Source organism: Carica papaya, chromosome 4, assembly GCF_054855325.1.
Source record: "Carica papaya isolate Zhongbai chromosome 4, ASM5485532v1, whole genome shotgun sequence".
Lineage (NCBI taxonomy): Eukaryota > Viridiplantae > Streptophyta > Magnoliopsida > Brassicales > Caricaceae > Carica > Carica papaya.
In genome coordinates, this window is record NC_142312.1 from 30,791,726 (window position 1) to 30,808,294 (window position 16,569).

The 16,569-nt window shown below is 35.4% G+C and overlaps 2 protein-coding genes across 9 annotated transcripts in view; both read left to right on the forward strand.

The window, feature by feature from the left end:
- The first annotated feature begins 6,514 nt into the window (after nt 1-6,514).
- On the forward strand, nt 6,515-8,101 carry LOC110812327 (stem-specific protein TSJT1). Its single transcript, XM_022039081.2, has 4 exons — nt 6,515-6,893; nt 7,088-7,328; nt 7,459-7,579; nt 7,664-8,101. Exons 1-4 carry the CDS (start codon nt 6,682-6,684, stop codon nt 7,852-7,854), a joined length of 765 nt encoding a protein of 254 aa, XP_021894773.1. The 5' UTR covers nt 6,515-6,681; the 3' UTR covers nt 7,855-8,101.
- Nucleotides 8,102-8,518: 417 nt separating this feature from the next.
- LOC110812324 (Alkaline-phosphatase-like family protein) overlaps nt 8,519-16,569 on the forward strand; it is a 43,067-nt gene continuing 35,016 nt past the window's right edge. For 6 of the 8 annotated variants that reach the window (XM_088218961.1, XM_088218963.1, XM_088218964.1 and 3 more), the window contains exons 1-4: nt 8,519-8,728; nt 14,311-14,659; nt 14,742-14,776; nt 14,850-14,971. In XM_088218961.1, the coding sequence (XP_088075087.1) occupies nt 14,358-14,659; nt 14,742-14,776; nt 14,850-14,971 (459 nt within the window). In that variant the 5' untranslated portion in view covers nt 8,519-8,728; nt 14,311-14,357. The other 2 variants (XM_088218959.1, XM_088218960.1) reach the window with 2 other exon arrangements.

Here is a 16,569-nt window from a genome sequence, read left to right on the forward strand (position 1 = left end):
ATATTTATATGACCAAAATTATTAAATTTATTATTTATTAATATATTTATGAGATTATAATGATTAAACTGAGTTAAAATTTAATAAATTATGACAAAATTGATACTTCGTAACTATTAGATTTTCTAAATTAAAATACTTACTGACAGACATAATTTTTTATTAATTTTTTAAAAATATTTTATCTATTAATTAGTGTAAATTTTTTTAATTGATATAATTATAACAAGTTAAAAAAATGTGACTTAATCTTTTCATCATCTTTTAAATATTAGCATTGTGCTTATTATGAACTAAAAAAAAATGTATTATGTTTACTATCAAATTCAAGAGGTCAATTTTGAATAAGTATGCAAAAATAAATAAAAACAAAGGTAGCCAAGATTCCTAACCCTGTACATACATACATATATATATATATATTGTAGAGACACATGTATATCTATTGTAACGGCCCCGGAAATATTAAAATGAAATGAGTATTTAAATATATCAAATGCGGAAGCGAGATCAAAATTTCAGTTAACATCCCTTACACGAAAAACCAAAAACGTACTTAAAATATAAAAGATTAAACTAACTAAGAGAGAAACTCGAAAATAAAACTATGAGTATGACTACAGAGTCTCTAGGCATTCCCTTCGTCGTCCTCCTGCGGAATGGGCTCGGGAACCATGTCTTCCTGATCTGAAATGGTTAAATAAGGAGTGAGCTACACTAGCCCAGTAAGAACATCACGATATCTCACCGTCACGGAGGTAAAGGTGGGTAGAAAAACACAAAAAGACCAATGGAGCATAATTTACAACAAACTCGTTTATTAACATGAAAACCTTTACCATCCACTTACTTCGGTGGAATTTATGAAAACAATATAAGAAAAACAATAACATTATCATAATCATTGAATAATATAAGCTGTAAAACATAACACTTATCACGCCTCTTGTAATTCAATCATTGTACAACATATCTTTTTCTCATTTACCAGCCTACTAGTATCCGTGGGGGTCCATAGGGGTTCCGCTACCCGTTAACCTTTAACATTCATAATCAGTTTCCAGGGCCGTCCCCATACCCCGTCCGGTATGGGCGCCAAAACCATGAACCTCAATACCCCGTCTGGTATGAGGGTGAAACGGGCCGTCCCCATACCCCGTCCGGTATGGGCGCCAAAACCATAAACCTCAATACCCCGTCCGGTATGAGGGTGAAACGGGCCGTCCCCATACCCCGTCCGGTATGGGCGCCAAAACCATAAGATCTCTATACCCCGTCCGGCATGTGAAACCACAATCCCGGTAGGGTTCCCTACGGACCCGGTCCGTCCACCATCTCCCAGGATATCTAGTCAGGCTGACCCCCATAATACAATTATCAGTCTACACAATCTTTCATTTTCCTTTTCCTCAGTCAGTATCATCAATTCACATACAAACAAGCAAAACAGTAATTCATGCCAAACAGACAACATACAGTATCAGTATTTCAGTCATTCAACCTATGATTAATAAAAACGTAGTATATGCACACAAATCTGTAAAATGAACACATCAAACCTCATTTTGCATTTAAAGCTGTAAACAGGCCAAATAACAGTAAATCACCAATCACACTAGACTCGGGCTCCATTAGCCACCTTAAGCAATTTCACACATTCGTTAATTCAAGAAATACCGTTTTATCATTTTGAACTTTAATACCGTGATAGAAAATAGGGTGAGGGGTCCTTACTTGTTTTCGGGATCCGAATACGATTCACAGTGCGCCTGCAGGCCGTCCCTAATTTTCCCTGAATTTTTCCCGGGGAACTGTAACGGCCCCGGAAATATTAAAATGAAATGAGTATTTAAATATATCAAATGCGGAAGCGAGATCAAAATTTCAGTTAACATCCCTTACACGAAAAACCAAAAACGTACTTAAAATATAAAAGATTAAACTAACTAAGAGAGAAACTCGAAAATAAAACTATGAGTATGACTACAGAGTCTCTAGGCATTCCCTTCGTCGTCCTCCTGCGGAACGGGCTCGGGAACCATGTCTTCCTGATCTGAAATGGTTAAATAAGGAGTGAGCTACACTAGCCCAGTAAGAACATCACAATATCTCACCGTCACGGAGGTAAAGGTGGGTAGAAAAACACAAAAAGACCAATGGAGCATAATTTACAACAAACTCGTTTATTAACATGAAAACCTTTACCATCCACTTACCTCGGTGGAATTTATGAAAACAATATAAGAAAAACAATAACATTATCATAATCATTGAATAATATAAGCTGTAAAACATAACACTTATCACGCCTCTTGTAATTCAATCATTGTACAACATATCTTTTTCTCATTTACCAGCCTACTAGTATCCGTGGGGGTCCATAGGGGTTCCGCTACCCGTTAACCTTTAACATTCATAATCAGTTTCCAGGGCCGTCCCCATACCCCGTCCGGTATGGGCGCCAAAACCATGAACCTCAATACCCCGTCCGGTATGAGGGTGAAACGGGCCGTCCCCATACCCCGTCCGGTATGGGCGCCAAAACTATAAACCTCAATACCCCGTCCGGTATGAGGGTGAAACGGGCCGTCCCCATACCCCGTCCGGTATGGGCGCCAAAACCATAAGATCTTCATACCCCGTCCGGCATGTGAAACCACAATCTCGGTAGGGTTCCCTACGGACCCGGTCCGTTCACCATCTCCCAGGATATCTAGTCAGGCTGACCCCCATAATACAATTATCAGTCTACACAATCTTTCATTTTCCTTTTCCTCAGTCAGCATCATCAATTCACATACAAACAAGCAAAACAGTAATTCATGCCAAACAGACAACATACAGTATTAGTTTTTCAGTCATTCAACCCATGATTAATAAAAACGTAGTATATGCACACAAATCTGTAAAATGAACACATCAAACCTCATTTTGCATTTAAAGCTGTAAACAGACCAAATAACAGTAAATCACCAATCACACTAGACTCGGGCTCCATTAGCCACCTTAAGTAATTTCACACATTCGTTAATTCAAGAAATACCGTTTTATCATTTTGAACTTTAATACCGTGATAGGAAATAGGGTGAGGGGTCCTTACTTGTTTTCGGGATTCGAATACGATTCACAGTGCGCCTGCAGGCCGTCCCTAATTTTCCCTGAATTTTTCCCGGGGAACTGAAACACACTAACAGTATCTGCACGTATTCTAAAAAAAATCCAAATTAGGCCCAGGGCCTCTTTCGGCCCAAATCGCAACTCCGGCACGGCGGCTCCGCCGTGCTCCGGCGACGGCGACGAGTCGCCTTGGGTTGGCTGTTTTCGGCCACACTCGCATCGGTCCTTGTGAGAAAACAACCCTAGGGCCCTCGGGGGGCCAAAAAATCACGGAAAAACGGAGCTTACCGGCGGTGGCGTTCTCGGGTGCGGCGGCTCTCCGGCGAGATTCGTGTTTTGGTGATTCGGCTCCGGTCAACCTGTAGAGAAAAGAATGGTGATCACGGTGATATAAAAATTGCATCGAACGGAGGCCGGGAAGGGCCTCGTCGGATGCAAAAACCGAGAGGGGGCGCAGCGGCGCCGCTGGTCTTCGGCCGCGTATTCCGACCGTTTGGCCGGGATTTTGGCTTCAATTTGGCCATAGGAGGAATCAGCGTGGAAAAACGAGTCGGGGGTATGAAATTTACCTCGATCGGCGGTCGGAAATTTCCCCGGTACGGCGGCGGGTGGCGGCGGTCGGCCTCTGGTTCGTCTTCTCCGGCGAGCGGCAGGCGGCTAGGGTTTGTGGTCTGGTGTGGGGGTTCTATTTATAACCCCTTGCCTTTTGATCTCAGCCGTCCATTTTGTTTTAATCTGGGCCGTTCGTTTTTGATTGAATCTGGGTCGTCCGTGCGATTGTATCTGGGCCGTCCGATCGCGCGATTGATCTAGGCCGTCGGATTTCACCCACGCGGATCGCCAACGTGGCTACCTTTCGGAGTGACGTGGTCTTGCCACGTGGCAGGCCCCGGTTGGCCGGGACTGCTGACCGGGGCTGCTGACGTGGCTTTTTTTTTTTTTTTTTCCTCCTCCTTTCCGGGTGCTACATCTATAACATATTAATATATAAATATACACACAATCAACAAAGTTACAATTATTACCTAACTATATAAGTAATTCTTTAGCATTTACCTACCTAACCTAATGATTAAACCAAGTTGCCACTTGTTCTCATTTTATTGAACAAAACCTTTCAAACTTATTCTAATGAACTTGAAAAGGTATTTAAACGTAAATTATTATTCAATCTCAAAATAAACACGATACATCAGTACGAAAACTTTTTTAAATATAAAAATCGAGGTAGAAATAAACTGATCTGTCAATTTAGTGTCCCACTATAATATCATATCTCTTAATCAATTGAATAAATACATTCAGTATAAAATTTAATACAGATTTACGGTCATCAACAATGTATTCAAACTATGAATTGTCTGTTTATTTAAAAGTGAGTGCAATGCATACCTGTTAAGTGAGAAATTAAAGTACTCGCCGACAGTCTAATAATTCTACAAAATAAGATGACATGTCTTTTAAGATGTTATTCGAGAAAATAACGATGGATTATTTTTATTTTTATATTTTAATTATTTTAAAAATATAATTAATAATAAAATTTAGACAATATATATTTTGATATCTCTACATATATATATATATATAAGTAATTTTTAAATTTTTTTTTTTTTACAGCTGTTGAGTTATCCATTTGCTAAATACATAAGTAAATTAACAGTATCAGTTTATACATTATTGGAGAAATTTATGGTATATGTATATATAAATAGAAACAAAGAAATAATAACTTGATAAAAACAAGTGGCTGGATGGACCACAGAGATTTCCTAAAAAACACTGGCTATCCAAATTTTTTACAGCCATCACCTGTCGTCATCATCTACGTCACTATTCCCACTTATGGATAATCATTAATTTCTTGCCTTTTATAATTCACAGAATTCCTCATGCTTTTTGATAGTCTTGTCATTTCTTTTAAACAATTTTATTCTCTTACTTTTTTTTTCTTTTTCCTTTAAAAAAAAAAAAAAAAATTATTGCAACACCGAGTTCACGGGTTAATACTACTGACGCTACTGAAATATTGAGTTTTAATACATCAAATTAAAATATAATTTTTTTTTTTATATGTGTAAAGATTAGATATGTAATTTTTAATTTTGTGATTAATTAAATTATGAATAAAAAAATTAATAAGTAAGTTTATTTATGAATATGCAGTTATGGTGTCAAAATTATATGTAATTTTCTTTTTTAATTATCACGTAGAAATAAAGAGAGTAAAAAAATTTTAATGGATTACGTGTTAATTTGACAAGTTTACTGCATAATGTGCAGTTTTCTTTCGTTATGGATTCAAGTACTCTTATGTTTCACATTTAAATATTTTTGATATACTATAACCACGATTGTCGTTTTAGATTCAGATCCAGTTTTTCTTTTACGAATTACGTACAGTTTGTTCATGCGTTTAATATTTTTGACTTGATTTACATCACCACTTCAATAATTTAACCTCAATTTTTTATTTTTTAATTTTAACAATACACTATTACACCCATTAGCTAACATAATTTCGATAAATAAATATGTTATCGTACTGATTAGTTTACATGATTCTGATAGATAAATGTACAAAATACTTAGACTATTAATATTTTTAAATTAAAAAATAAAATAAAAAAAAATTCTTAAACCTTTTATATATGTCATTAATCAACTCAAGACTAAATTACAAAACCGATCACCGTGATTATAAACTTAAACCCTAAATCCTAAATAAGCTCGCACGAATTATCTCTGTTATTCTTTCTTACTTATGTAATTAATTATGGTCGATAAATTTATTGTGCAATAAAAAAAATAATTTTATTATCAAGAACAAATAATTTATTAGTTAAAATATTTAATACTTAAAATTAAATATTGAATTAGCACTCAATCATTAAAATATAATTAATTAAATAAAAAATTATTACGAAGACAAAAGTTTATAAAAGGAATATTTTTGTTCACGTGGGGTACCAAAAGGAGAACTCGTATACGCAATTTAAAATATAAATAATATTTTATCTTTAATTTTTTTAATATTATTTTATATGTAATTGTTATAATAAAAATATGTAAAAATAATTTTATATATTACTACTAATTGGACGTATATTAGAATAAAGAAATGAGTTATGACATGATTATTTTTTATGAAATTTATTATTAAAAAAATATTTAAAAACTTTGTTACAAGAATTTACCATATAGTTTGCACACTAAAATATTGTATTTAACCTATAGTTATTATAATTATAATTATAATTTATATATTATAATAAAAAGAAAACGATAAGACTACATTGAAGTACGAGAATTAATCCTTATCCTCTCCCACAAGGTTCCAGATCTGAGAGAGGATAAAAATCCGCCACCTTTTTGAACCAAGCTCCATTTTCTTTCCGTCCGTGTTCGTCCCCACCGAAATTCCTGTCACAGAAAACCAGGAAAAATCAAAAACCATCAACGGTAGCTTCTGTATAAAAACTTTCGAGAATCCTCTGGTTCCATCTCTCTCGTTGTTCATCTTCATCATCGAGAAAGATCAATTAAAGAAACATCAGAAGAAAAATGTTGGCTATTTTTCACAAAACTTTTGCTCATCCGCCGGAGGAGCTTAACAGTCCTGCTTCTCAAAAAACCAGCAAGAAACCTAAGCTACCTGATGAAACCCTCAATGATTTCCTCTCTCATCATCCTCACAACGCTTTTTCCATGACCTTTGGTCAAGCTGCTGTTCTTGCTTATGTCAAATCTGACAACCCCTTTTCCCTTCACCAAAGGTCCTCTTCTTCTTCTTCTTCTTCTTCTTCTTCTTCTTCTTATCCTCTTCCTTTCTCAGCTGTTCCGTAGCTTTGCCGGCAGCTTTTTTTGCCGGGTTAAGTTGTTCTGCTTTCTTGCCTTGATTTATATTGACCTTTAGTTAAATTTATGTGGATGTGTAGATTTTTTTGATGTATACTGTGGGTAGTTGCAGGTTGTTCTGTGGTTTCGACGATGTATACTGTATTTTCCTGGGTGCTTTGAACAACCTCTGCCATCTGAACAGACAATATGGTTTGACGAAGAACTCTGACGAAGCCATGTTTGTGATTGAAGCCTATCGGACACTGCGTGACCGGGGTCCCTACCCTGCTGATCAGGTTGTCAAAGACATGGACGGCAGCTTTGCGTTTGTTGTCTACGACAGCAAAGCCGGCTGTGTCTTTGCTGCACTGGTATAAATTACAAATACCCATATGCTGATTTTGAATGTCTATAACATACATACATATATATATATATACACACACACACACATACACCCGTGTACGCATTAGTGAATTGTGAATATGATGATGATGGTAGGGTTCTGATGGTGGAGTTAAGCTCTACTGGGGCATAGCAGCTGATGGGTCTGTGGTGATATCTGATGATTTGGAGGTCATAAAAGAAGGCTGTGCCAAATCATTTGCTCCTTTCCCAACCGGTAACTTCTTTAAATCGAATTTTACCCCACAAAAAAACTTTAAGTCTCATAAATTTCCTCTTAAACAATATTGTCTGTGTGTAGGGTTTATGTTTCATAGTGAAGGTGGGTTGATGAGCTTCGAGCATCCGACGAACAAGATAAAGGCAATGCCGAGAATTGACAGTGAAGGAGTGCTGTGCGGAGCTAATTTTAAGGTCGATATGTACACCAGGGTGAACAGCATTCCTCGCCGGGGAAGCGAAGCTAATTGGACTCTCGGCGATTCTCATTAGCTGAATCATTAAAATTTTCGAAAACCTAATCAAGTTACAAGCTACCCGTGCTCTACCCTGTTTATGTTTCTCCATCTTCTGTTCTTCTCTTCTTTCTCCTTTCTTGTTCTGTTCTATGTTCATCTTCCTAAAAGGAAGAGAACACGAATGTAAATACTGGGTTTATGAGCATTTATATGTAGAATCCATGATTTGTAGTTCACTTTAATTTTTCATGTTGTTAGTGAAGAAGCTTTATTAAACTCAATTACTTAAAAGCTTATTCTGTTCTAAATCAACTTTTATTTGTTAATTACTTGATATATATATATGTGTGTGTGTGTATATATATATATATATATTAGAATTTTGTCTACATTTGAAATTTCAATCTGAAGATTAATTATATAAATAAAAAATAATTTAATGAATTTCAAATTAAGTAGTTTCAATATGATTAATTGAATTTTAGTTTAAAAAATTTGGAGTTATATTTATTGTATTTTATAAATTTTATATATTATTATGTATTTATTTAATATGTAAAAATCATGTAGTTATGCGAGTAATTGAAATTTCTTTTTGTATTTAAAGTATAAATAAAATAATTAAAATAATATTTTTATTATTTTAATTTATTTTTATAATGTTTTATGAATCAAATAAATAAAAATTTGAGAGATATAAAATTACTACCAAACAAACCGTAAAAATTCTTGGTTGGAGAGACAGCGGGATTGGGGATTGAAGCTGATCGAGAAGACGAGCGGGGGGAAATCAGAGAGGTAGTGAGAGAGAAGAGAGTTCTGTACAGCAGCATCCGTTCCCAAAGAGGCAACTATACGTACGGCGTTTCGCGACTGTACCGTCGTATTCATAAATTCGATCGTCTACTGTAAGCAACTTGTTTCAATTCATTGTTGTTGCTTTCCTTTTCTTGTTTTGATCGGCATGGTTGCTGTTGCTCAAATCTCTTCTCCTTGCACTGTGATGATTTATGTCGAAATGAGGAATGAAATGTGGGGATTCTGAATTGAAATGTGCTGAGTTGACATGCCGAACGCCAGGTGTTTGTTGAATTGTTTCAATGGAGTTCTTTTAGTTGGCATGTGAGTTCACAGTACTGAATAGTTGACTTTGAGATATTCTCCTTTATCTGCCGCGACAACCGCTGTGCCTGGTTGCGCGTTCTTCCCTTGCAGCAATGAATATTCATCTTTTAGGTGGAATGATCCCCTTGGTGCCTCTCAGTCAACTTGAAACTCTTAGCAAAATTTATTTACTCAAATACACTGCAGGCTAATATTTCTATACTTGTCCTGTGATTTTGGTTTTGATAGCTTGATGCCAAAATGCTGCGCAAAATAGGACATTAATTTTTTATTCTTTGTTTACTCTGTATGGATTGGCGGATTCAAGTATATAGCATTTTTGTATTTGATTTTATCCCCGCCATCGTTCTTAACCGTGCTGCATGCTTGAGTTTTGTATTTGGGCAATCGCATTAGCTAGTTATGATGTTTCATTTCCAACGATGGTTAAGATTTCTTGGACCAAAAGTGTTTTGTTAGATTTTCTTCATAGCTGATGGGTTGCAAGCCTAGGTGATTGGCAGTTTAGTATTTGGTTTGCTTAAGCATTGAGTGCAAAGCTCAGAAATTGATGTAGGAAAAATAGAGTTGATTTGTCCAATTAGGTATTTGAGGATAAAAAGTTAGACATCACAGCTAATGTTTCTTAGACATCACATATAGAAAGTCATAAGTATCACATTTAAGAATTTAATTGTATCATAGAACTAGAAAATTGAAATCTTGCAAACAACAAAGATATTTATAGTGCTCTTTAAGTAACCTTTACTAGATAGGATTAAACTAAGAAAGATTAAATCTAGTAAAATTAGGAATATTACGCCTAATAAAATATGAAATTAATACTAATAATATTATGATGACTAATCCTGATACAGACAAAAAATATTAAAACAAAAGAAAAACTATAATAATAGACTTCTAAATAATATTGTAGTTTTATATTTAATAAAATTATAAATTCTGATCTATTTAGGCTATTTAAGGTTAACTCATTTTGCATTATTCTTCTCTGGTTGGAGAAACTTGTTCATGAGTTATGGAAGTGGTGAATGATGTAGATACTTGATATTCAGGTTTCATTATGAAATTTAACGAACGTTGTGCATAGTCATTCTCTTCAATAGCCAACATAAAGAATGCGTGTACTGAGTGTGAAATCTTGATGGTTGGATGAAATCAACACATTAACCAATTTACGCCTCAGCTTCATCCCTGAGTTGAACATCACTAGTATCGTCTCCTCTGTTTGACCTGAAGAAACTAATTCCTATTACCTTTCCCCACTGAGAACAGGCTATGAGAAATGAAGTTGATGCTCTTGCTTCTATTATATGTAACAGCTTATTTCTCCACCACCTGGTGCCAATATTATTGGATGTTGTGAGGTCTATAAGGTCAAACAGAAAGTTGATTTTTTCAGGAACATTATAAATTTCGATTAGTTGCTCATGGTTTTCAATAACAACCTTACATTATTATGCTAGAACTTATAATCCAGTTGTCAAGCTTCTACAGTTCGTTCTGTCTTGTCCATGTTGTTTCTCATTGCTGCCTAATTCATTAAGTTAATGTCAAGAATACTTTTCTTTATGGTGTTCTCAAAAGGAAAGTTCAACCATCCTTCAACCTCTATAATCTAATTGGAATCAAGTGGGTGATGGGGGGTTCAGTGAGGGAGGAACTTTGGGCTTGGAAGGGGTTATGTAAAAAGAAAAATCATTTAAAACTTATCCCTTTAACGATTTTTTGGGTTATTTGGAAAGAGCGTAACATTAGGGTTTTTGATGGTATTGAGGGGTGGTATGACAAGAATTAGGAATAGATGGTTGCACCTTTTTGGTTCGGTTCTATTAGGTCATGACATGTACAGGTGGGAGGATTTTGGGAATGTCATAGATACAATTACTTCATTGTAAATATTTTTGCCCATAGGTGGCACCCATTTGGTGCCTAGTAATATACCTTTATGCTTTTTATTTTTTTTTTAAAAACTATCCTTCAACCTCTATAAACAAGACTCTTGAGCTTTATTTCAATGTTTTACATCTTTTCTTTCTACTCGAGGCTTCATCTCAATTCTTGCAGAGACATATGTGTTTATCCAGTGATGGTTCTCAAATGACTATAACCCTGTTAAACGTTGGTAGTACCATTTTCAATTGCTTCTCTTAGTGACTTATTGTAGGATTTACTTTTCAACTTGAAAAAAGTGTTTTCAGTGACCTCTTTTTAACCAAAACAAGTATGCTATGGATTTGTTTTGATGAAATGATATGGAGGACTTTAAGCCCCTGTCTACTCCAGTTCAGTCCTCTGGTGAAATCAGGAAAGGTTCTTGTTCCCTGCTTTAAGATATTATTTTATGTCGTGGTACTGTTGGAGCCTTGCAATATCTCTCCTTGACTAGCCTCAAAATTTTCATTGCTGTTAATCAAACTTGTCAACATATGCATGAACATGGTGAGGACTATTTTCACGGTTTAAAGTATATATTATGCTACATACTGGATACTCTATATTGTGACCTTCAGCTTTTGTTTGACTGGCCTATGCGTTTAGTAGTACACTTGAATGCAGATTGGGTAGGATGTCCCAAAACCAACTGGTGTATCACGATTTGCTGCATTTTGCGTGGTACCAATTTGATCTTCAAGAAGCAGACTACGGTTTCTTGTTCCATTATGAGGCTGAATATCATTTTTTTTACTGAAATACAGTACGAGGCTCAATATCATGTTATTGCTGCAGTAGACTCTGACTTATCCTCGTTAACAAACATGCTCTTGGAGCTTCATTTGGCTTCATCTGAACCTCCTAGGTTTTAGTGACAATTTCAGCATTAATTTTATGGCTTTTAATCTGGTCAATCATGCTCGTCATGAGCATATTGAGCTGTGCATTCACTTTGTTTAAGAAAAAACACAAGGAGGACAGTTAGTAGTACGATATATTGTCAGTCAAGATCAGTTAGCTGATATTCGTTGAAGAACTTTTTTCTATAAGGTTCAATCACTTCAGGTCCAAATCTCTGTGTTATTGCAGAGCTTCTAAGGGGTGAAGGGATAAAGATATTCTATTCAGTCTGTATTATAATTTGTGGTTATTACCATTCTTATATTTCTTTGTATTATTAGAATTCAAACTTTACTATTTGAAAAAAAAAAAAAAGATTAGAACTTTACATCCTAATGTCTTGTTACATTTGGAAATAACACATTCATTTGATTAATGAAATTACCATCCAATATTTCTTTACACCCTTTTACATATAACTTACACTAATATGTAGAATATATATTCTTTTTCCACTGGTTGCAAGTTGCTTTTGTAGAGTGAATTGAAAGAACGGCGAAAGAAGGTAAAAAATTTTGATCTTATTTGTTTTTTTTTTTTGAAATAAAAATATATTAGTATATTAACATGGTACCAAAACAGGGGTACCAACCCATTTACAAAAGAATTACAGAGTAGTAAGCAATCCCAAAATCATCCTCATTCATTATAACATGCCGTAAGAAGCTTGTCCCAAAATAATTAAACCATCTATCTCTTAATTTATATAATCCTACTTCTTTCCCCTCAAATGCTCTAGCATTTCTTTCTTTCCAAATAACTCAAAAAACGGTCAATGGAACCAAAGTAGGAACATTACCATTGATCTTATGCTCCTCCCAAGCCCAAATTTCATCCCTAACATTCCTAGCCACAACCCAATTAATCCCCACCAGCCCATAAATTATGCACCACACACTATAGGCCACGGGGCATCATAAAAGTAAGTGATTGCAAGTTTCCTCTGCACACATACAAAGGTAGCATCTGTTAACAATAAATAGCCCCCTCCTTTTTAATTTGTCCATGGTGAGAATACTTTCCCTGCTTCCTTCCCACGCCAAAAAAGCCACTCTAGGAGGGACTTTAGAATTCCAAATTTGTTTAAAAGGGAAATCCCAACTGTCATCTCCATCCCCACCAATCAGCATTCTGTAGTATGAATGGACAGAAAAATTTCCCATTTTTTCTAACTTCCAGGAGACCTGATCCGAGCCCTCTTTCACATTCTGCTTCTCCAAAAGCACCAAGAGTTCTTCAAACTCTTGAATTTTCCAGTCATTTAAGTGCCTATTCACTCTGACAGACCATACGACACAATCATTGCAAATCCGGTATGCATCAGCCGCTAACATCAATTTCGAATGGGCAATCTCAAAAATGCTGGGAAACCTGTTCTGCAAACTGTCATCACCAACCCATTTTTCACGTCAGAAACTAATTTTATTCCCTTCCCCCAGGTTCCATTTAATACAGCTGTAGAACCTTGGCCATTGTTTCATTATACTCTTCCACAAGCCTCGTCCATGAGGTCTAGAGCTGGCCCCATCACATACCGCATTCAGATCACCCCAGCGGACAAGCACAATTTTTCTCCATAGCTTGTAAGCTTCATTCAAAAACTTCCATAAACATTTTCCTTGGAGAGCCAAATTCATGTTGACAAGAGATCTTATCCCCAAACCACCACTATGAATACTTTTTGTTCTTCAGTGGATGTGTGTATCGTACTTTTTCCTTCTGAAGAAAAATAGCACTGGTAATGTCTCTGCAATATGAGTTTGGGCTCAATAGTTAATTTCCTATGCCCTTCACCGATTATGATCTTGTTAACTGTCAACTCCAGAAATATGTAGGTCGTTTTCTCTGCAAAAAAAAATATGAGTACATTAAAAATGCTAGCATCTTTTTCTGGCATTTATTTGTGTTAATATGTGAAATTAGAATGAATTCAAATTTTAGTTTTTGGGTTTATGTCTGTCATGGTAAGATGTCATGTGAAATGGGTAATTGCCAATTCATGGTATCTAATTTTACTTTTCAATCTTTATAACTTTCAATCTATTTCTCTTTCTCTGATTGTTTCTATCCGAAAAGAAGTTTTTGCCCATCGAGTTGTAAACTATGGAACAACAGTATTTGATTATTTGTCACTGGAATTGAATGGTATTTCTCTGTCATGAAGTGTATTGGATATAAAGTTGTATTTAAATAAAATTAAGAGCCTGGTGAGTTGAATTATTAGGATGAAGATATAGTGTTATTATTATTGTTTATTTTTAAATTAAGGATGAGAATATGTGATTATAATGGTGATGGTGACTTAGTTGAATGTAATTCATGTCTGCTTCATGTTACTCCACAGTATGCATGCTGCATCTGACTTCCCTCTTCAAGGCATTTGAGGATGAAGTGGGTGACTTTATCATGATTATGCAAATACTAGGATATGACAAATACGTGGTAGGAGAGGATGACATAGTTGGACTCCTTTGCCACTCCTCTAATCTACTTTTGCCTTCTTCTTTGGGGTTTTGTGTTATTTCATCAGACTGGAGTCTTGACACGCAAGAGTGAAAAGATAAAAAAAAAGGAAAGATGTTTGGTTTGTGGAGGATGGAAGGATGGTGGAAGAGAGTGACTTGGATGGAGATGAGAAGAGCAATACTGGTCATGATCGTTATTCATGGAGTTGCAATTCTCATTTTCACTCGTGGTTTTCTGCTTACTCGAACAGAACTTCCCTTTCACAGCAATTGCTCTGATCTGTTGCAATTTCCTTGCTTCTCCTCCGATGTTAAAGCACATCTTGAGAATCAAACCCATTTCGATTATCATCAGTATTGTTGGACTAGACCACCTATAAGTCGACTCGTCATCATTGTTCTTGATGCCCTCAGGTTTCAATTTCTCTTTTTTAAATTTCAACTATTTATTTCTCTTAATTAACTTCATAAAGCTGCATGTGTTTTTGGCTTGCAGATTTGATTTTGTGGCTCCAAGTTCCTTTTTCCCAGGTGAAAAGCAGTTGTTAATGCTAGTGCTTTTGATTATAACCAGTTTTGAACCTAAGTGCTTGTTTTATTGCAGAATCAAAACCATGGATGGACAAGTTGCGAGTGCTTCAAAAGCTGGCATCTGTTAATGGATCATCTGCTAGGATTTTCAAAGCTTTTGCAGATCCTCCTACCACTAGCTTGCAGCGCCTCAAGGTCCTTTTCTTTTTTCCCTTCCATCGTAAATCTCAATGCACATTCGTGCTCTTTCTCTCGCTTATTTTTTTCAACAACTTTGCATTATGTTTAATTTAAAAGATTAGCATTTAACAACAGCTTTACTGATATTAATAGTTTCACATTGCCTGCTTTCAATTATCTGAACAAAATTTTTGCATACCTAATACTAGGACATTTTATTCATTTCATTGCCTTAGGTTTTTCTTTTTTTTTTTTAATTTTTTTTTTTATTTTCAGAAGAAAAAGGAAGAATTATAGACAAGGCACTAAGAACTGCTGTCCATGTAGAACAAAATCACAAAAAAGTGAATAATTGTCTATGAGATTCCCATGATCTTCTCCTTTTTAGAAAACTGACCTTTAAAAAAATATGCAAGTGCTGGAACTAGAGAGATCTCGAGACCTACCAAAAATAGAGAATGTCTTAAAAAGCTTTCTCACATTTGGAAAATCCAAAATTTTGTTAGAGGAATGAGATATACTAGATTTTTTTCAGTTATATCCAGCCGGATGTTGTTATCAGCCCTTAGCACAGCCAAACCCAGCAGCCACTCAATTTAGCTCAAGTAAACTGAGGCGAATCCTGGAACCTCCTTCTTTCATGATACTTGAGAGGAAGATGGTGGGGAGATGGTTCTTGTTTTTTGTTATAGGGAGATCCCTGGTTAGGAGAATGTTGTTTTTCCATATTATTTTCTCACCGTTATAGGCTTTCCTGATGTCATAACAGAGAGAATTCTTCTTCTATCACCTGGCAAGGTCCTCATGTTTTTGGAATTCCATATTGTTAGACACTTAAATAACATAGAGACCTTTAATCTAGATTATGTTTGAAAGAAATCCAAAAGTTTGTGTAGAACTCATTTGTAAGTCCATGTTATTTTTATTATCTTCTAATAGAATTCTATTATCTTGTAAATTTTTTGTCACCTTTTGGATTTGACTCAGAATCTTATTATGAATGTGTTGTTTATTAACTCTTTCTGGAAGGTGAAAATTTTCTTAAGGGTCAAAGTTTTAGTTGGAGTGTAGTACTTGGCAGGATTTAACACGTATGACCTTGTTTAGAGATGATAACCCCAAGTAGAGCAATTTCTCCTAATCTTTCTATGTTCTATTCTACAGACTCAGAAAATAATAATCATTTGTTCTTGCTTTGCAAGGTAACCTCATAGATTTGTATAGATCGCGTATCTAACCGAAAAATGGCCTAGTCCCTTGAGCCTGCAGGTTGATTATCTTTTGAGTTTTGCATTCACTAAGTTAGCATGAGCCTCCTTAGTTGATTAAGAGTAATGTTTTCTTTAAAATAAAAATTTTTTTCGGTGAGTAAGTGGAATGGAACCCATGAAGTTATCATTCACTCTTTGGTGTGCTGAGATGGTTAACAGGTATCTGCTTGTGGAAGGTAAACAAAACAAGGGAGAGCACTTAATATCCTTGTCAAGATATGCTGGTGGTTGGCATATGCATAAGATTTGTGTCCTGGAATAAGAAGGAAGATATTGTCACTTTTTAATGGTACTGATTTGTAAAGTAATAGTGGTAGGGGGGTACAAAGTTGGGTGGGAATT